The 21,801-nt window shown below is 40.7% G+C and overlaps 2 protein-coding genes across 2 annotated transcripts; one reads left to right on the forward strand and one right to left on the reverse strand. All coding sequences in view use genetic code 11, as the record gives it.

Annotated features, from left to right (window-relative positions):
- Window positions 1-266: 266 nt before the first annotated feature.
- Window positions 267-13,516, forward strand: EGR_02067 (hypothetical protein; the record flags this gene model as incomplete). The annotated part of the gene is made up of 6 exons (XM_024491316.1): window positions 267-360; window positions 1,915-2,150; window positions 5,790-6,048; window positions 8,683-8,930; window positions 12,487-12,660; window positions 13,397-13,516. 6 exons carry the CDS (start codon window positions 267-269, stop codon window positions 13,514-13,516), a joined length of 1,131 nt encoding a protein of 376 aa, XP_024354169.1.
- A 1,392-nt stretch (window positions 13,517-14,908) lies between these two features.
- Window positions 14,909-16,048, reverse strand: EGR_02068 (peptide (allatostatin/somatostatin)-like receptor; the record flags this gene model as incomplete). The annotated part of the gene is made up of 1 exon (XM_024491317.1): window positions 14,909-16,048. The coding sequence occupies one exon, from the start codon at window positions 16,046-16,048 to the stop codon at window positions 14,909-14,911; it is 1,140 nt and encodes a 379-aa protein (XP_024354170.1).
- Window positions 16,049-21,801: the final 5,753 nt, after the last annotated feature.

Here is a 21,801-nt window from a genome sequence, read left to right on the forward strand (position 1 = left end):
ACAAACAAACATTGTATTACAGAAAGATTTGGACACGGGACTTTTCTCTGGCTTGGGAGATGTTGACCGCATCTCAGTCACGGGGTTGGATTTGTCTACCCGCCTCTTTTTTGAAAGGACCATTTATACAACTTAAGTATTACAAATTGTCTCAACCAAATCATCCTCTTCGTTCTAGGAGTATGTAGTCCAGGGAAGAGGAGATAAACAAGGAATGTGGTAGCAATGCACCGCAGGCATGATACGACAATGAAATCTGAGCCTTAATGTACGAAAGAAGACCACCGCAAATTGCATATCTAGAGGCGGCTCACAAGGGCAGCACCGAGGGCGGCACTCAAGAAGACGAGGACTTCTGCAGTAGAGATTCCTTGAAATATATTTCAGGCGAAAAGCGTTCAGTGAACACCAACCCTTGGCTTGAATTCTCTCTTACCCTTGATTGTTTTTTGCCAAAAGTTAACACATCTCTTTAAAATAAACCCTAAACCAAAGTGTTTAATTTTACTAAAGAGCGCATTTTTAAGTTTGTGTAACGGCCGCACGCTTAAACAGCTACAACAGCTACATAAATATTAAACAGTTTAGGTTTTGTGTTTAGGGCTGTGGTCGCTCAGTTTTAGCATGTTGAATGATTATCAATCTATTTTTGTTTTGTGTTATACTAATTGTCCGGGCCATTTAAACGCCCCCGTTATTTACACACGCGATATCACATTGTAAATTAAGATATGGGTGATGGCTATGACCGCCAACCTTCAATGAACGAAAAAATACTTACTATAGCTAGCATTAATCAAGATGGTCAAAAAATAAATCTTCTTGGGATTGTACTTCATAAGTCCAGTGTAAGACGTGTTGAAAGCAAGGATGGCCAGCAGCCCTCTCGAGGCGTTTTTTCATTCGTTTTACGAGATAATGTGTCATCATGGATAAATATAAACTATTGGGGAACATTTAAATCTTCAGGTGAAATTTCAGCGAGTTTTTCAATAGGTAAGTAATGCATCATCGAAAATGCATTTTATCAGGCGATGTGGTCCTAGTGCTGCACGGGCAAGCAAAAGTTATCAATGAAGGATCATATGAAGATATTTGCATGATTCAAACACCATCAAAGTATTCCGTTTTACTTAATGAAGGCCGTTCGCGGGTTTTGCCTTACAGTTGCAATAACAAGGTTCAAATTAACAAACTTCAAGTAAACTTCTCATTCGAATCCATTCTACAACTCACATTTATGCACTTAAAAACTACAGGTGCAATGCTGAAATAGATAGTAATTACTAATCTGCCTTAGTGATGACGTAGAGAAAGCAAAACTGGTGGTTATTATGTAAATATTTTGGGCTAGTTAGAATTTGCGTTTTGACATCAATATATAATATCTAAAGCTAAAGCTACAGATGCACGTGTGGATAAGCAAAGCAGCACTGTTGTGAAAACAACCTAAGTAATTTCTCTATTTAGATTTGAATCTCTATCTGTAGTGATTCCATTCTTACATTGAGTAGAAACAGGTATTCGCGTACGGAGTGCGAACTAGAACAGCAAGGTTATTTAAGTGCTAATTTAAGAAATCAATTGAAATTGCTCTCTATGTGATTGTCTTTAGAAGTATGCTTGTTTAGTGTTTTGCTGCTTATTTTGAATACAACTGCTGAAGAAGTCGAACAAAAATTTTATTTGAAATTAAATAGGTACTATATTTGCTTAAATAAAAGTTTTATTTAATCACACTTCAGACTGAATTACTTTGTCCTGCGAAGTATCATCTCACGTTGAAACAAGTAATCCAGTGCACCTATGCTGATAACGCTCCCATCGGAAATACACAATCACAGCACTTGAACTCTTTCACCGCCCTTACTCAATCAGCTAAGCAATCTGTGCAGCTATTTACCTTCTTTGCAGCCATCATGGACGTGGGCGAAATAAAGTCGGTGGTGCTAAACAGACCACCCCAAAAGTTTACACCTTCCGAACTCACAAACAGGACCCGGACCTTCAGCACTGATGAGGAAAGGAGCTACCAGCGAGTGCTGCGCAAGTGCGAAATCACTCTTATTGATGAGTCCTGTGGACACTTCCCTATGATTTTATGGAATGAGGATCTTATAATGTTTGCCTTAAAGTTCTGGAAGCCAAGAGTAAGTAACAAATTATCTATGTAGGAACAAGTTCTGTATTTTATTGCATTATAGGGAATCAAATTGCCAAAATAGATTTCTCAGAATCTGAGACTGTAGAATCAACAAATCTCTATATTATTGTTTCCTCTAGTTGTGAATTTCATTCTTGACTCTTATTGATCTATTTGGTTCCTTTGAATAAAAGCAAGATGGATTTATGTGAATGACCGATTTATGGAATATTTAAGCAAATTTACTGTGGCTAATCCAAGGCATCATTTTATCACGCAAAATTACTGACAAAAGTACTTGATTCGCAATCCTTTTTGAGTTTTAAAATGCGGGTAACTTAGGCCAGTAATGAAATTATGGGGTTATGCAAAAGTGAGGAAATGAGCTATCAATCACTTCTTTATGCCACTTGTCAAATAGCAGCACCAAAAAATCAGGTACGAATGGGTGTGGTGATGCATCCATGAAATTTTTCTTAATGGAGTGCGGCCATAGGGCCAAACTATGGTTTTTCATCATTTTAGGCTTATCACAGTCAGTTCTTGGAAAATGCGTCTATTTGCCATATTGTTCTCCTAAAGTGTAGAGGAATGCACTAAAATCCTGGCGATTTGTTTGAAGAGTTAATGCAACGAGTGTGATTTCACATAAGGCACGCTTAAGAGCACCCTCATTTATGCGACACAGACTACTTGGGGCAAAATAACGGAACTCACTAAAATGACAAATCAGTTTGAAGCTTGGGACAACTGATTTTGGAATTCTTTTTATTCTTCAGGCCAAGTTTTATGTGGTAGTAATTTCCCATCACGCTACTTTAGCATAAATTTTGATTATATTACGTGCACCCGTATGCCATATTATTTCGGCTTACGGGCTTTTATATCCTAGAAAGCGTCTTATGAGAGCCAACTTGCATCCACTGAGGAAAAACTAAAAGTAGCCTTCAAACAAACAAAGTGATAATAGTTAGAAATAGACTATTTGGAATTCGGTATCTTTGCATCTCTCGCCTAATCTCTCCATAATATTCCCATTTTTGAGAATGGCTGTTAAAAAATCGCTTAATTCATTACGAAATTTCATTGTGCAAGGAAAAAACACTTGTAATAGCTCATTTTTGATTTTTTTTCAATGAATCGCTAAAATGCTATATGTAAAGGCCTAATTTACAGATAATTTACCAAAAAAAGCATTTAATTCACAGTCAGAAAACCCTCTTTGATGATATGGTAAATGGGGGGACCAGATTTACTTTTTAGGGGTTTACTGCCACACTGAAATTACTTTGGATATTTATTGCCCCATCTTGGGTTAAAATTCTTGTCCTTAAAAAAACTATGATTTATTTTTTATGTACATCGAATAACACGTCAAAATTGTGCTGGGATTGATTGAATGAAGTTGCTGCACTGGAGAGATGGGCTAACCCTTTAAATACGCATACCCGCAAGCATAGTAAACTAGCTCGTTTTTGAATTCACCCCATAAAGGTCTCTAACAAACAGACCCAAGCGGGTAGACTGATTGCTGAATTGGGACCTTCATCATTGTATTATCCAGTATTTAGTCTTTTCTAAGTGAAGGAGATACACACTGTAAGTAGGGATTTCAGCCACGCAAGCAATACAAGCAACCTGGACTTTAAGAAATATTGTTTATATAACAATAACAACAATGGCCTCGGTCAATTTTCGTAAAAATTACTTTAGACCCGAAGTTGTATCCAATTATACCGGTTGCGGAAGTCATTCTCTACAGTCCTCTTTTACAGAATATAAGTTTTGTGGTTATGATAAATTATGCCAATCAGCCTTTCGTATCTATGCGTTTAACGCACTTGCGGTTTCAATTCTGCAAAAAATGTTTAATGCAGATGGTCAAATGTATTAACCATCGAAATTGACAGTGTTTTAACGCGAACCATCCAATCGTTGTCTATGTGTTAGTTACCAGCTGTTATCTTTCCACTGAGAATTGGGTAGGCAATATATCGATGTTGTATCACGTCATTTGATGAAATGAAAATAAATTCATTCATAAGCTTCTGTGTTGTTCAAATTTTTGCATGCCCAACCAGGCGTTAACAAATGAATTACAGACAAAAAGTGCCAGTTTTTGTTATAGCGAATGATTGAAGGTCTCGGTTCAGAAGGCAAAAAATGACCTCGTGAAAGTCTGAATTGGGATTGCGAAGAATTCACAAAAATTGGCAAATTGTGGTGTCTAAGTAGTAACTGCTTTAGCTCAGGACAGTATTTAAAGCTTGACTAGTAATGTCTGTGTATTCATGAATTTATTTAGCAGTTTTTTTGTTCAGATCAAGGAAATAACTTGCCATACCTTTCGTACCATCAATTTGATAATGTTTTTTCCCTTTTTTATGAATGAATATGTAGTAACTGACTAGTCTGCAAAATACCCAACAGGGATCTAAAAAAGACATGATAATCTTTCAGGATCTACCAAAATTCAGTAAATTTATTTGCATTTTCAGGATGATAGTATATTTTGTTTTGTTGGTACTATCTGGTTAAAACACCTCTAAAAGCAGCTTTTATCACGTTTATAAGGGAGAAGCATAGGTGAGGACCGTGTACATAAGTGTGCTAAACATAGTCTTGCCAACCAGGTACAATCGTGCTTTTGATTGCTTCACTAACTTCCTACCCCGGTAGAATTTCGGCAGACTTAAACCAACTAGGGGGCAGAAACAAGTAATTATGCCATTGTTTCCCTACTCCACTCAAGTTATGCTTATCTTTATCCCTCCCGTCTCCTGCAAACAAACTGATTTAAAGGAATTTATTTAAGAAATGCTTCGGGGTAGACGAAATTTTACAGTGGATACACTACTTAATTTGGCTCGCTTTCACAGGAACGCTCGCCTGAAAGCAAACTCTTTATTGAGACGTTAAAGAGAAAGCAGATTCCCGACGATACGTCCTGATTTCATTCTGATTACATTTGTCCCTTTCAAACGCTACTTAGTCATCTGTCAGGGTTATTGTAAGTATCTTGAAACACAGACTTTGGTCACGTGTCACTGTCTTACATTAACATTGAAAAAGAGTTCATTTTTGGACGTCTTCGACTTGTTCATTTTTGTACCACTTCATTGTTTTTGTGATGCAAAATCTGAAATAATAGCATCGACTAAAAATGACGTGTTTTAAAAACTTACCTGTTAGATCACTGGAAGACTTAGTCATTCGCAGTGCTCCTTTTATGTACAATGGCAGTAAACCCTCTTCAAAGCACGCTAAAAGAAGTGGAATACGTCGTGCACATTTCATCGTAGTGGCAACATTGAAGTTCTCCGGTTACTTCTGAATAAGCTTTTAAGCACAAGGGTTTGGAAATAACTTTTTACCGTAAATTGACGGAAGGATTAAAAACATAGATGGCGTCAGTGGGTACCCTAATCAACGACGTTAAGGCCGAATTATGAAGAATTGAAAAAACCCCTATAATATTGTCGTCAGTAAAGTACGTGATAAGTTTAAAAATCTAGATTGGAGCTTGCTGTCACTATAGACGTTATAAGAAGAATTGCGGCGGGTGGGAAGGACCTCCTTAATTGTGCATGTAAAAAAATTCTGCTGATATACACATGCATGCGTGCACATCAGTTTGGAATTGTAGGTGACGGTACTCTCCATAGTCGACTGTCCAGTACGCTACGACGCTTTTCGCCGTGGAGTGGTGGCAGTGCCCAACGACCGAACGGGCATCATCACGATGCCCTCGTGCGAGGAAGCCACCCGGTTGGCGCAGTATGCCAAGTACTCCGGCTGGTTCCCCGTTACTGGCGCTTCCTACACCGATGCCCTCGGCCAGCACTTTGCCCAACCCCTGCCTCTCACTTTTGGTCGTGTTCCTCCTGAGGTGTCTTTTGGTGAAAGTATCACAATTTTCCAATTCAGTAACCCAGACCGTCGCGTCTATTTTTCTCACGAATCACTCCCACAACTGACTAGCTAGATATTTAGAGGGCTGGCTGATATAGCACCCAAACTTCCGGTTAAGCAGCAGGCAAATTTATCGTTTTCCGGGCAAAATGAAAAGCTATTTATGTTTCACAATACACTGAATTTAATAATTTAAAACAAATGGGCAAATAGCAATCAGTATGCATTTATAAAAAAATAGCATTGAGATGCTATGCGATGAATTACTTCATACATCTCTGGAAAATAGCAACTATTTACAAAAGATGAAGAGTCGTGTCAAAGCAAGGAAAACTAGACTTGAAACGGTTAGTATTGACATTAGATGACTAGTTTTGGCTTCAACAAATGACAGAATTGGGCTTTCTGTGTTGTGTAGGGAAAGTGCTCTAGAGAATCTGCTTTGGGCACTTTTAATTACATTGCAACCTCCACTCTGTGAATAATTGATAAAAACATTAAGTCTATCTACTGAACAGTTTAGATTCAAAAAGTGCTGAGGCGAATTTACGTATGCTAGGCTGAAGGGACCCTACTTAGCCATAAGTTGAATTTATTACCCTTGGAAAACTCAGGCTCGATTACTTTACGTTCGCAGTCCTAGATAACTCTATGTCTTATAATGCTTCCTCCCCCTTTTGCCTTTCATCGTCTGACAATCAAGCGACGCTTTCAATATGTTCCCCTTTATGGTGGCGCTTAATAAAAGACCTACTTTGCAGAAGACATGGTTTAAAAGACTGTCGTAATGTCCATAAAAGGAGATTTGTGCCCTTTCTGAAGAAATGCAGGGAGTTGTTAAGCTGCCAAACAAGCAGGGAAATTCTTGCATTTAGGCCCTGATTTGTTACTCCAGTTGAAAAGTTATGCGATTTATTGCAAAGTAGTACGGAAAAACAATACACGACAATGCATAGAGCTTGCAATTATTCGAAAAGATTAAACAGCTGGTTTGGGCTTTTAGAGGCAAATAAACTGTACCTCTTATGGAGATGGATATGCATGGAATACTGAAACCGAAATACTGGTAATCCCATAAAAATGTGATTTAAATTTCGTGACTTTAAGTTAGCAAGATGGTGCACAATTTGATAAATTCACAATAACTAGTAGTCAATGAATTTTTCTGGCTGGAATACACTTAGAACCCGCGATGAATTCCCTCAATTGAATAATGCATGCGTTTAATTCCTTCAAATGCTATCATAAAATTGGAATTAGCTTTCATTATGGAGCAACGCCAGCGGCCTGAAAGAGGTGCAACACAATAAGTGGTGGACTGGGTAAATATTGAACTGAAGTATTGTGCGAAAGTGGCTTGGCTAAACAATGGAATTTCATTTTAGATAGAGCACGTTTCACTGGACGGAATACACACAGTCAGAACAATTGAGGATATTTTGAATGGCAAAGGTACGCATGACTTACTACTGATTCAATTCAATTACATCATACACTTATTCATATATGTGAGGCAGATGTCACAGATGTGTATGATAGTGGTACATATTTGACCCCTACCCAAATACTTTCATTCAACGTAATCCACTAATCGTCGAACACCTCGTGACTACTTTGGTAACTATCCCCCAATTGTCCACACTACAATTATTAACTGGATATCAAAAGTACAAGGTAATAAAGAGACGATTGAACGAATGGTCGTTTGAGGAGATAGGCTCGGCTATATGTCTAGCTTTATTTTTCCGCCTTTATACCTTTTATGATTCCAAAAAGTGCATAATTAGTGCCGCAGAATATTCACTCATTTCTACCATTACTTTGTTTTGGCGGCACAAGTTCCATTTGCATATGGATTCCGCTTTTTCAGTGTTTGGTACATCCACTCGCTTGGAAATACGACTGGCCAATTTTCGCATCGATAAACTGGAGCTTAGATTCTTGGTTCTCTAGCCCATTTATTCGAAAAGTTAAGATTGCACACTTTTTTCAAAGACAAGTACTCAACTGTACACCGTTCTGTGCATTTTGTCATTTGGACGGGGTAAAATACCACACAGGTGCTATCACGTGCCTGTTCAGCCTAATGCACACTTTTTACGGAAAGTGGCGTCTCATGTGGGGAAGGCCTGATTTGCAAGAAACCCCTTTAACACGTCAATCTGGTTGAAAGAAATTTCCCCCTAATTCTGCAGGAGAGGAAACTGCGGCTGATTCTCAAGTATACAGAACAACAAATATGTAAAACAACCGGCGCCATCATCCGTTGGCTATAGGAAACTAATTTGCCGAATTTTTGTCGCATTCTTGCCTGCCTACCTGCCTGCCCTCTATGACTGGCGTAACTGCGCAGAATACATCTGTCCCTTTAGTCCATGACAAGATGCAAATGATAGGTGGTCAGTGTTTGTTTTTGGGACTTTTTAGCAGGACCATCTGACTCACCAGAACTTGGTGCATTAGAAAGCGCGGAACCTCAAAAGTGCATGCACACAGGTTGTATCACAACGATAATTTTTACAATGGACACGCAGTAGACATAATTAGCATCCGAGTCTGATGAGACCTATAAATGCGCATAATTTTGTCGAACAAATTCTATTTTTCCTCGTTTTACCATCTTACAGTAAGCTCTGGATTTGGCATTGTTTTCGCCATGCTTACGAAGCTTTCACTAGACATCGATGACGTCATTCGCCTCGTTCGTCTCTCCTGTTCCAACTGTCAGCGTCGGATGCAGGCCTGCGAGGGAAAGAACGATGGTAGTGAGGGCGCACCTCGCGTCTCCCCACCGTCTTCTTTGTTCACCTGCCTCACACCTGACTGTCCTCTCTCAGGCCAGCGCTTCGAGCCTTCGGACTCCAATCACGTTCTGGTGAGTTAACTTCCTTTCACCTCTACCCGGCTCGTACGAGACACTTTCGAGTTAGACCGTGAATTTTGAGTTCATGAGCAAATTTTAAGAATCGGAAACTGGACTTATTCCTTGCACTCAGATAGATTTGTCGATATCGCAGAAAACTACCATTTTAACTTACAAGGGTTGGCAATAAATTGATCGTGATCCGCTATCCTGCAGAAAGATTTACTTCTGCAAATTCAAGATAGGTGTCGATCAGACGTCCGGGATTAGGCATTCCGCGCATCGGTTGAATCTTTTAACCTTGAATGCTGTGGCGGTGCCCAGAAAAGAAACCATTATGGTTACTTTTTTTAACTTGAAGAGGTATTGCCATTCTTGAAGTGTTTATATGATTCAGCCATCTTACTGCTAAGCTGTGAAATGTGTCATCCCCGTACTGCGTTTGAATTCTCCCGCATGAATAAATATCCGCGGATTTCCCTCTTTCCCTGCAAGAAAATTAATCACTAAGCGCTGCAACCTTTATGTGCAGTGTGAACCAGGCCATGACGTGCATCAGCTATTAATGGTAGGACACTCTGCTTTTTACTGCGTTTCATACCGCCACGGCAGCATCCCTTTTATATGTGCTTTTAATCAACTTTGGAAACTGAAAGTCCTCATCATCAAACTTAGCTTCCTCTTTGAAATTCCCATAATTAAAGACAGAGTAAGAGGGAGAGAACCGATTGGGTAACTCCCAGACAACTCACTCCCATGCCAATTTCAGTAAAGTATCAAACTCCCCGAATTGTTATTTTTTCTCAAACTAGTAACATTCATGCCCACGTTAAAGTCCATGCTGGCTGAATTTATACGAGTGGGTTTGGTAATTTTGCAAATTACTCGCTTCACATTGATAAAGTGCAGATAGGTGCCATTTTGGAATGTTAACAGTGGGTGGCAGCAGTGCTTTGAAAGGGCTGTCTAAAAAGCCCGACGCGTAACCTCATAACAATCACTCTCCGACAAAACAAGTGTTGGTGTATTTCCTAATTGTAAAGACATAATGACAACAACCCATATATTTTTATAAAGTGCGATGGCTAACATTTGAGTAAATATCCCAAAATTCAATAAAAACCGGGCTGTGGTTAAGTCGCCAAATGATGTCAAGTTCCTTGCAGGAGCGTCAGGTGTATGGGGTTACGATTTTATGGTTACAAAACTTATGGCATGGTTGAAAGTTTATGTTAAATTGTCGATGATACTTAGAGCCAATCAAAGAATAATAAAAAACCTTAAATATTGGAAAGAAATTAGTTTTGGTGGGGCTAGGTAAAAAAATAGGGAGCGGTAAGTCCAATTAACTGAAGTCTGCGGCGTTTGCCAGCATGGGTGGAATAGCAGTTAATTTAGATTTTGTCAAGTGAGGAACTTAACCGGATGTACTGAGGAGAAATGAATATGGATACGTTTATTCTACAGTTTCAAATTGTTGAAAACAACTTGATACCTGGTCTAGCGAGGCCATTATCCCGTTTTCGTGTGTTATTTATTGGCTTCACAGAGCAGAAAAGCGAATCACTTTACTGGTTACATTTCTTGTCATAAGCCCAGATAGAAAATGAAGCGAATTTAAAACCGATTGCTATTATTTTTGGTTTGGGAACAGGGATGTAGGTTTATTCAAAACAAACCGTTTTATTCGTTTAACTTTTTAAATACTATCTTTGTTGCATTGAAGTAATAGTCCATTTGCATTGGATGTTACGTGCAACCTGCAAAACCTATCTCGCATCGGCATCTCATCCTCAGAAAGGTGCCATTTAAGTTAGTCAATGCAGTCGTAGTGCATTAATTAATAATTCGGTCTTAATATTCGGTCCTATCTAATATCCTTGTAAAATTGTATTTGAAAATAATTATGAATGGCCAGTATCTTCAGTCAATCCGTTACTTCAGTGTTTGGTTTAAAAATAACAAACAAACCTTTCCCCCACTACGTTCACGCAGCATCGCGGTACCGTTGGTAATGCGAGGTATTATTACCTCCTAATTGGTTTTGATAAAGTGGGACAAGGGGGGGATTGGGGAGACGCAATATGTGGACATTTATTCAGTCAAGAGCAGCTGTACTATTGGAAGCGGTATCAGCGGTTGTCTTGTCATCTGGGAAGCACTGGTCGCTGGGCCAGGTGCGTGGTAATGTGTTCTGCAGGTGTGCAGCTACCCTAATCACAGGGCCAACTTTATGAGAAAACCCATTTACTGTAGTTATACTCTCTTCTCCATTTTCACGTATCTCCTTAAACAACTTCCTTCCTGTTTAATCGCTTATTATCCGAACGCTGAGGTCGTATGGAAAAGCATGGAGGATTTTAAGGTATGCGAATTAAATATTTTTTGATAACAAAACATATTGTATTTTTACCCCCAAAACTCGTGTTGGTTTTAGGTTTCTTATGGCCTGACCTACTCCTCGGGGACTTTTACATTAATGTTAGCATTGGATAGGCAAGGATTTGTTTCGACAAGCGCTTGTTTATCAAGTTTAGCATCTATCGCGGCATTGCGGTAAACAAACTACTCGAAGTAAAAGTATGCACGTAGGTTTTCAATCGAACTACTAATCGGTCAGGAGATGTGCCATGACCACAGTGTGGTTTGTATTTTGAATGCAATTGTGCATCTCCTTAATTTGTTGGACGTCGCTTCAACTTTCAGCTATCATTTGACCCAAATAGGTGAATTTAATTAATTAGTATCATCGCTTCGCGACATTTTTACCTCTTTATTTCAAAGTAGATTAATTGTGAGACCCCCCTCATGAGTTGCACTACCCATTTGCTAGCAAGCAGCACAGCCTGAAGCCACGCCAATAGGAAGTGAGCAGGATCATAGTAAAAAAGGCTAAAGTTAACGACCCAGACTGTAGAACTTGTTTGACGTAATTATCGCTTCATTCCATCAGTCTCTCCAGTGCGGCCATTGGGTTGCCAGATGTGTTCGTCCAGTTTGATGTGTCGGCGATTGGCAAAAAAAGGCGATTTGATCAAAAGGCAAACTGGGCTGCTGGGAAGTGCTCTTCAAGGTCAGCCTCAACAGCAATTTGCCCAAATCAGCGACGCTTCCATAAGAGGAAGCTGAAAGTGCGTGCGGACCAAATCGCTATAGTTTACGGACGTCCATATGCCACGTGTTGCCACCGCAAAATAAAATAACAAGTGCCTTGCGTAGGCTGTTTAAATTCGTGTTGTATGAGTGTGTTCTGAGGACCACGTCACAGTGTTAATTTGTCAGCCTAAACTCGCCTTTTCCTCCACTAGATAAGACGACAGAGACCAAAAGTGGATCCGATAGCTAGAGACCACGGAATGCACAGGAGGAGGAGATGATACTCCAGCGACTTATTTTACCTCTTAAATTGTAGACTAGTTTCAACAAATTTTGTTATGTACACAGGCAGATTTGTTAGCTAATATTTTGTTGTCATTAGTTTCCTAACTATTAAGAGGTGTGTCGCTACGATCACTTGAACAAACTTTAGCTATCTTGGTTACTTTCCCATTTCCATTTTCAATTTTAGTTGGAGTACAACGTTTTTTTAAATCTCTCCGATCACACTGGAACCTACACCAGATGCATGTTTACTAATTCAGCTATGGAAAAAATTTTCGAAATGCAAGCCAAAGATTTTCTTCAACTCTCGCCAACTGATCGGGGACGACTGAAGTGGAAATTATTGCTCAACAGATACAAGGTAGGAATACAGAATGTCACAAAAACTTAAACGATTTAGATTTTACTACTAATTTAAGCAAAAATGTTTATCACCCTATCCATTAGGTAGTTTGTGTTGGGGTAGTTGACGAACCCGTCATATGTCAAATTACCATAAACTTCTACTTATTCCCATTCGTATGTCATGCAGCTATTCCAGCCTGTTCAGGTCACCTGTGTTTTTAACTAGCGTTTGTCCGCACACTCGACAGCACATAGAGGTGTCATGAATTCATCTGTCGGCTCTCCTGCATCCTCTTCAATAAAAGCTTTAGTTTGTGTCTACAGTTGCCTAGGCGTTCGGTACGTTTTGCGTGTCTCAAATCGGTACGATTCTTTACGAAGGAAGGCTTTATCTACAAACTGATTGCATATGCTGATGGAGATTCATTTTTGCCCTTAACACATGTACATCTCCTTGAGAGCTTCATTTGTGAAAGTTCCCGGGTGGCAACTATAGCTGCCAAACCGGGTCTCTGGACAGGGCGGACCTTATGACACGCTTGGGCTTAGCAAGCAACTGGTCCTTTCCCGCACAAATACAAAATTTTGAACGAGTTCACGCTTCCTTATCATAAATATTTCCTTAAAGTGAATCTTTTACTATGAAGCATATTTTAATCCCAAAACCAAATCGGTATTTAAGTACATTTTCTGGTAAATATGATACTCAAAGCTTTTGAGAGAAGAAAGCAGATCATGCTGCTGTGCTGTAGGTATACTTTTGGATGCGGCAACCAGGCTATGACCAGCCGACTCCCTACCTGAACGTGCTGGCATGTGAACGACCGAACCCCTTTGAGGTGTATTCCTCCCTACGCACAGCCAGTTGTTAACAGTTGCGTCTGGCCCTCACTCTTCGTCGCAAATGACTCTTTTTGGTAAATTTTTTCAGTAAAAATTTGGCGTTTTCACATTCCCCATTAAACCAAAGAATCCTTTTTGAGAATTTGGCGTAATTTTACCATGCAGCAACTTTTGTATACTGAATACATGTTTCCTACTAATGTCTTGTGTATATTTACTTGACTGTGACTGATAAATTGCAATTCAACTGATTCACTTTGTAGAAGTGTTATCCGAAGGATGCCGCTTATAAAATTGTTAAGATTTTAACCATTAAGGCCTCAAAAATATTCAAGTTACTTACTCTCCATAACATACCACCAAAGTGTATTAAGACCAGTGTTTTCGATATGGTCTGAATTTCACATCCAGTCCGCACAAATGTGGATTGAGCGTCTCATTTTATTGCAATGTGTGGAATACACTGAAATTCGTGTGCAGTCCTAGAGACTAGACGTAAAGGTTAAACTTGAAGTACCAAAAGGCGTCAGACGGGGTTCTACATTAGTGATCATAATTTCAACATAAAAACGTTTTTAACGAAAGCATTTGCCAAGAATTCATATGGAAAGCCGAAGGAGATAAGTGATGACTCCGGTCGAATTATTATGCTGCTCCACAAATCTTCTTTTTTTTCATCTCGATTGATTAAATGGCAAATATGCCGCCAAAACACTGCTTTGTGCCAGTGTTCATTATGCCTATATTAAGCTATCACTCATAATTAAAAACTTCTTAAGAATATGATTTATTTTGTGTCTTTAGTTCTTATTAGGAGGTAGAAGTGTGGGGTCAATCACTCGCAGACTGTAGCCTAAATTATCAGTAATTCTGCTGTGGGCCGCCACCTCGGTGCAAAATCGCCAATTTTGGTACCGCACTGAGACAGGTGAAATTAAGATTTCTTTTGCTAAATCCTACAATAAATTTAAAGACAATCGCGAAAAAAAAAACCTTGCTAAAATGGCGGATTGAAGGCTTAATGGTGTCACATTATTGGCAAAGAGGTGGTCATCCAGAGGCAATGACGTAAGCACTGAATAGCATTACTGGTGTTGGGCTTTATCTTAATTCACTGCGTACAAAGACATACTTTTACACTCCTCTCTTTCTTGTCCTGGTAGCAGAAGAAAGACCCACAAGCTTCACATAAAAATTTGAAGCGTAAAGTGGCCTGTTTTATATAAAAATAGAGATTACCTGGTAAAACACGAAGAGAGTACAGGTTTTTACAGCAGGAAACATTCTTGAGTACTGGTGGAGGTGGAATAACATAAAATGCATGGGACAGTAAGCGAAACTAATGTGATCACCCTTGTATTAACTTCATGGAATGTCTGTCATCCCTTCTTACCTCCTTTCGCTTTTCGCACAAGCAGTCCTCATTTGGGTACTTCGGAAGTGCTGGACGCCGACTCGTTGGACGGGGAGCGTCCTCTGTCATTGCCTCTAGGGTCGTGCATACGAGTCATTACAGTAGACATCTTCAAGCGTCGTTCCTGCAAACTATCCTTCACATGTTTCGTGTAAATTCGGCGAACTAGACTGAACCTCTGGAGCCGCTCACAGCCGCAAAGTAGACGTAGAGCCTCTGAACGCGCATTGGGCAAGAATACGAAGTAAATGATAATATCTGTGGAGTATTGTATAGCAGTGAAGGAGCTGAAGAACTTGGTGAGTTGGACAATCTCCTTGTGGAACTCCTTTGCGGTTTCGGAGTAGTTTTTGGCGTCGGAGTACTGACGCAGGGCCATACAAATCACGAGCGGAATCGACAGACAGAGGAAGAATGAGCAGACGCCCAGGTGACCGAGGATGCGACGTCTCTCGAGTTTGTGTTTATACGAGGTGGTTGATTTGATACCACCGCTGCGGATAAGGTGCTTGAGTTTGTGGCAGATGAGGACATTGAGAACGAGGATGGTGATGGTGGGCGCGGTGTAGGAGCAGATGACAGACATAAGAATGACATATCGTGGTCCAGGTGAGGTGGGTTCCACAAGAGCACATCGTAATCTACCGTCGGGTGCGCGTTCCAGTGTATAGTAGATCGCGGCAGGGATGAATGAGACGAAAGTGAAGAAAAAAGCGAGCAGCAGCCCCAGACGAGCATAATTTAGGTGAATGTCACCACGAGAATGGATTGGACGGTAGATGGTGACGGTTCTGTCGATTGTGAAGGAGACTAGAGTGACTGCTGCAAGTAACTCTGTTGCTGTCGGCAAATAGGAGACAAATTTGCATGCGAAGAGTGATTGAGTGTCGAGTTTAAAGTCGATGGTACAACCAGAGGCGAACCAGAGTCCACGACCAATAAAGTGATCCAACAACGACTCACCAACACATTGAAATATATGCGCTATAGCCAGGTACATTACGTAGATATTAAATCTACAAGGTTGGCGTTTTTGCAGTCGAACAAATACGATGAAGACAAAGAGGTTCGAGGGAATTCCGATACTCAGAAGAGTCGGAGTGATGTAAGCGCGGAAAAAGTAGACTGCTGTCTCTGTGGTCGACATGTTGGAGGGACATGTTCGATGGATGCGATTCGCAACACCACTTTCCATGCTGACACGGGACCGTGGATAAAGGAAAGTGTTTCGCTCCGGGTGGAATGACGACCCGTCGATGTGTCTTACACGCGCTGCCTATTGAACGCTAATTGGTTGTGTGTGAACTCGCCCAATTGCCATTCAAGGTCGCTGGTGCATGTGGCGGCTGTGTGGTGAGCCAATGGGGGTGTGGTCTCATTTGCATGGAAATCAACACTGAATGAGATACGGAATTAAGTGCCTTTAAAGTACTCAAGTGGAGGGGGTTGGAGCGAACTTTAAGAATACACCATCCCTTGCCGCCTTATTTATCCACTGAACCACATGTTCACACAAACACGCAAGTAACTGCTGCAATAGTAAAAGAGTAATGCAAAGCGATACAGATTCGGGTGGTTGTCCGAACAACTTCCCAACTGGATCTGGTCATCTTTTGAATGAAACAGAAGGGATGCCAATCTTGGACGTCTCCCACTGATGTTTGGAACCATGCAATGACCCTCATTGGAGGTCTTGACTATGTCCAACAGTTGGGTAATAGCAAGTCCAGGCATGTCTAGATGGCGATTACCGCCCAATTCCAACCGTTTTAAATGGCGAATTCGTCCGGTTTAGAGAAAATGACTGGATAAAAACGCGACAGCTTAGTTGTTATTGTGTGCCGAGTGTTTAAAAGTTGATCAGGTAGTAAATTTAACATTTTAAGGATAAAAATTTGGAGGTAGCGTAAAGCTGGGCCAAATCGCAGGGGAGGAAGCAAAATTTCCCACCAATTGCAGATGTAGGATGCAGAACTGGTGTCTGAAATTAATCATTGTCCCACATCGAGGTTTCACATGCCTTTTTTGGGATTGCAATAAAAAGTCTGCCGATAATCCGCCATGACCCAGAAATGACTTTTGCACCAGACAAAAAGCTGGAGGTAATTTGAGGAACACAATGCTGGCAGACTGGAATAAAATCGCGGTTGTCTGTTTTCGCGGGGGTAAAGAAAATAGACTGATGACTGAAAAATGACTACTGATTGACATTTGAAATGAAAAACAAAGTAAGTGTGCTTTACAAGGGTACAACCGATTAATCAGGTTGAAAATGACCACGAAGATGCCACAGATTACGTGTCTGCCTCTGTCATTGGCAGGTATCTACGTCACTCAGACGTGCACACACGTTTATATTTACGTTTGGTGAATCACCTGTGGACACTAACTCCTAGGCCTGACAGCGGAAGCAGGCCTGGTCGCTCAAGCCTTTAATCTTTGCCGCTAGTATCAAAGTTTCAAACCGCAGCCGAATCGCCATCCGATTTGGCGCTTACGGATAGGCCATGCCTCGACCTCCAGATTTTTATCAGTTTTGGGATTCGTGGTCAAGCAAAAATCTCACCCGATCGCTGGTTCTGGCTTTCTCGCGATTTTAGTGCACAGTCTGCCCCTGCTAATATGCCGAATCGCCATTTCATGTACCTATGGATAAAAATGCCCGATGCTGATACCTCGGTTTTACCACTACACCGGCACACTGGAGACATATAAATGAAGCAAATATCCTTTTATTTCAAAATATCATTTAAAAACTAGAATCCTTCCAATTCGAAGTCGTCAAGGTAGCTTTTTCCTACTTTAGCAACTGTCGTCACAAATGTGTGACACGTTTGCAAACCAGCTGTGGTAAAGCGTGTCGTAAATAGTTTTAACGGAAGTGTTGTTAAGAATTTGGCTCATACTTACGCTCATTTGCCATTCGTCTCCCAACCACAATAAGAAGGCACTTTTATTAATGAATGGAATTGTTTGTAATCGGAGATAGCAAGGAAATTTTTTTCTCGATATTTTTTAATGTCAGTATTTACCCACCCCAAATTACTTACACATTCATCCCGGTCAAAATTATTACCCTTCCCACTAAGTAGATTCAGTGAACAAGGCTAGACGTTGTAAAATCGCTCTCTCTCTGCCATCCATTTCGATTTAATTGTCCAACATCAAGAAGTGGGGTTGATCACTGAGGTACTGCACTGACAATTGTAACACGGAAGGAAAGAAGAAAATTCTTGCCTTGTGAATACGGCGTGGGATACCTTAATTAAGTCTAAAAATTTTGACAATCAAGAGTTCGAATCAATTGCAAATGCTACGATAAGGAAACTAGGTGGTATCAATTGAATCACGACAAGACAGGGCACAAGGAAAAGAAACTCTAAGGTGCTGCTATCACAGTGTCTAAGTTGTTAGCTTAGCGAAATGGCACGCTTGCGTCCCAGTGGTATTAACCTCCTCCCCACTCCACTTCTGGCCTTTACAAGGCCGGAGGCATTTTCACCAGCATCAGGAAAGTCGGGATGTGACTTTACCCATGCGCTTGTGCATTTGGGCTAGTTGGGTGTTACAGTCCCTTGCCTCTGCCCTTTTTCTTGGTGATCTATTGTTTGCTTATTCATTCACTTTTCTTCTTCGTAGTGAATTTGCAAACTCGGTTACATGCCTTTCAAGTTCATCAAAGTGTGTGTGCGTGTGTGTTTGCTTTTATGTGCATGGGGTCTTCACCACCTTGCACGCCTTTCGGGCGCCGTTAAGGCGATTTCAGAGTCAGTACTTGCGTTGCTAGGCATTAAACCCCTGATATGGGAGGTAAAGTGCGAGGGATTGAGGTGGGCTTTACGATTCCAACGTGGATCAGTGCGACAAATGCTGAGGTTTATGCAATAAAACGTTTTGAGTATCCTGGAACTCAGTGCAGGTCTTTGATTTCATGGGTACTTTTAAGAGCCGATAGCATTCACCAGACAACTGTTTACTAGCTTTGGAGGAGGAAAATCGCTAAAGCGTCGGAATGTAAATAAATGTTTTATATTGAGATGGGAGACAAGAGACATTAGAAAGGTCGTCTTCATTCGTTCCTGTCAACTTTCCTGTGCATATTTTGGACAATGTTAGTTAGGCTAGAATGCGAGGTCAGACGGCGTTTTCGCTTTTCACTGCAAACACTTGAAAAGAGCATTTTTTTTCTCCTACTTCACTGAAAACGGAGAAAACGCGTCATTGTGAAGACGCATATTTCGAGACAGAGCCAGAATGTCTGTTGATTAGTGTCCAGCAGTTGGCTTGTCAGGTTAAAAAAGGGTTATTTTCGCCTTTTGTTAACGAATTGTCTTATCCTACTAATTTCACCCTGGGCAGTATAAACATACCCATCCTGCGCCATTAATAGACCTTTCCCTTTCACTGTTTACATTACTTTTCTGGGAAGATATGAAGCCTGCACCGATTCAGTGAACTTTTTGAACACCACAAATGAGATGCAACACTCCCCCCATGGAAATGTAGCTATTTTGGGAAAAAATAAAGTACTTTTAACTGAAAAGAATGGATGCTATGCGCAGATGTCTATTACCTTTTAAAGAAGAATGCAAATGCTTTTGTTATCTTAATTCTCCGTGGAATTGAAAATAGCGGTTCGTACTGAGATTTCACACCCTTATTATGCTAGACAAATCGACAAATCCCCAATTCGCTTTCAACACAGAAATTCACTTTTTTAACGCCATCCCGAGGATTGTGCTGAACAGTGTGTTACAAGTGATCAAGGCAGACGGGGACATCAAATCGTTTAATTCCGTGGAAGGTGATCCTTAAAGTAGCTGGAATTCTTTTTGGTGCGTGCCTTTTTACTCGAATTCAAGTGTTACCTATCGTCAGATTAGTAACTTGATCATTTTTATCACTTAATAAGTAGTCCGCAAATCACATGGTAACAATAAGCTGTGCTTACTGCCATATTATTCATTAGTATAAACGTGTGATTCCAGTAAAAGTTAATAATTTCCTTTTATTATCTCAATTTTTCTTTGCTTGTCAATGTCTATATATGATTTAATCAATCCGACAAATGCTAGAAAATACAATAGTTAAATTGAACGTCGATGATAAAATTTACGCCAAAGAAAATCAAATATAATGCGGCGCCTTGAGGCCTCTCTGGAGAAGAGGGAAGGCACCATATTTGGGTAGAATATGCATTGCTGACTAAAAATAGGGCTTGTGGTCTACAGGCATGACGCGGGGGACATGCCGCTAAGTGGAAGTACAAAGGCGGGACCTTAAGTGCCCGCGAGACCAAAGCGAAGAGTTAATGAAGTACTCGAAGTATTACATAGCCCCTATCTCGTTTTTAGAGCGTCATCCCTCAACCTCAAGCGTTGATCATCACAACGTAGTCGGTGGTGTAGGAAAACCATTCATGATTCGACGGCGAAGGACATCAAATTTTCATGCAACTGAGATGATATTTAGCTACAATGCCACTGAACCCTCCTAGTAATTCCACTGAATTTGGTGTTTCATCCTGTTTGGAAGCTGTTTTTGGGAGGGCAGGGGAATGTGCTTGACATCGCGCATGTCCACCGTTATTCGTCAGAACACTGAGATAAAAACTGAGTCACATAGCAAAGGACGGGGTTTATTATAAAGCTACCTCTCTGCCACTTTGCTTCCACTGTAGCCTCATCCATCTGAATTCTATCCAGCTGATGGAGAGGCGGAGAAGATATCGTGCGTTCACTTCACTTACACATTCATACAGGTACGGTAGACAGCTCCGTAAGGAAATTCTCCAGATGGCTAATGGCCACGGCTAATGGAGCTTCAGTTGTTAATAGTTTTCCTGAAAAATACAGGACTGGCGTAATTGCCAAAGAGGATTGTTACAGGTTCGCCCATTAGGAGGCTATGTCCCTCTTCTGTCGAGTTAAGCTTTAGCAGTCAGTAATAGAAATCGGGATAGTTCACTTTCCGCTGCTGCCAAATCAACGTCTCGAGTCTTCCCTGAAGAGGGAAGAAGACATAATAGCAGGGCAGAATATGCTGTCGACGCACAGAAGGACTGGCAGCTACAGGCATGGCTTGAAGGCTAAGCTACCCTGTGGACTTACAATGCCAGAATCCTAAGTGACTTGTTGCCAAAAGTGAGAGTTAAGCAAAAATTAAAGTTTTACGTGAAGAGTCATTTCTACCTAATATTGAACTACCCCAAATATAAAAGTGCTTTTTCCATCGCATACAATGTTAATGGCTTTACGACACCATTAAAAAGGCGACTACTGTGAGGCTCAAAGTCTTACCTAAAGCGGTAGGATGTCATAGCAGTATGGTGGGAAATATATTACTGACATACAGAAGACCTGAGGCTACTGGCTTGGCCCTGAGGCCATACCACCAAGCAGAAGTACAAGCCGTGGGGACTTCAGAACCCATGTAATCAAACATAAAGTTAAAAAACTATCAAAGCATTGCACTCCCCATCAACGTAAGAGATTGATGAAGGCGTTTGAAGATATTAAGCTGAATTACTGAAACGTGTTCATCCAAGCCAATGCATATCTATAAGAAAAGAAGATGAAACCAGAAAAATTTCAACCATTGAAATTACTTCAGTCTTCCTACTGACACTATTTAACAAATTGATGCACACAGCAAAATTACCATAGCTGAGGCTTTAGATCGTGTGACCGTAACACTGGATAAGGCAAAGTAGTGGGGTTCCTGTTGACATTAAGCCCGACTAAACTTTGGTGTATTAAGTGACACCCCCAAACCTCCATTTTGTAGCTTCCAGTGCATCAAAATTGTCACTTGAGAATACAAGAGAAGTACGCGAACGTGAATGGGGAAGAGGGTGGGCGGCATCTTCCCTCCATCCCATCCCATCTCCCTCTAAAGTGT

This window comes from Echinococcus granulosus, assembly GCF_000524195.1.
Source record: "Echinococcus granulosus chromosome Unknown EG_S00009, whole genome shotgun sequence".
NCBI lineage: Eukaryota > Metazoa > Platyhelminthes > Cestoda > Cyclophyllidea > Taeniidae > Echinococcus > Echinococcus granulosus.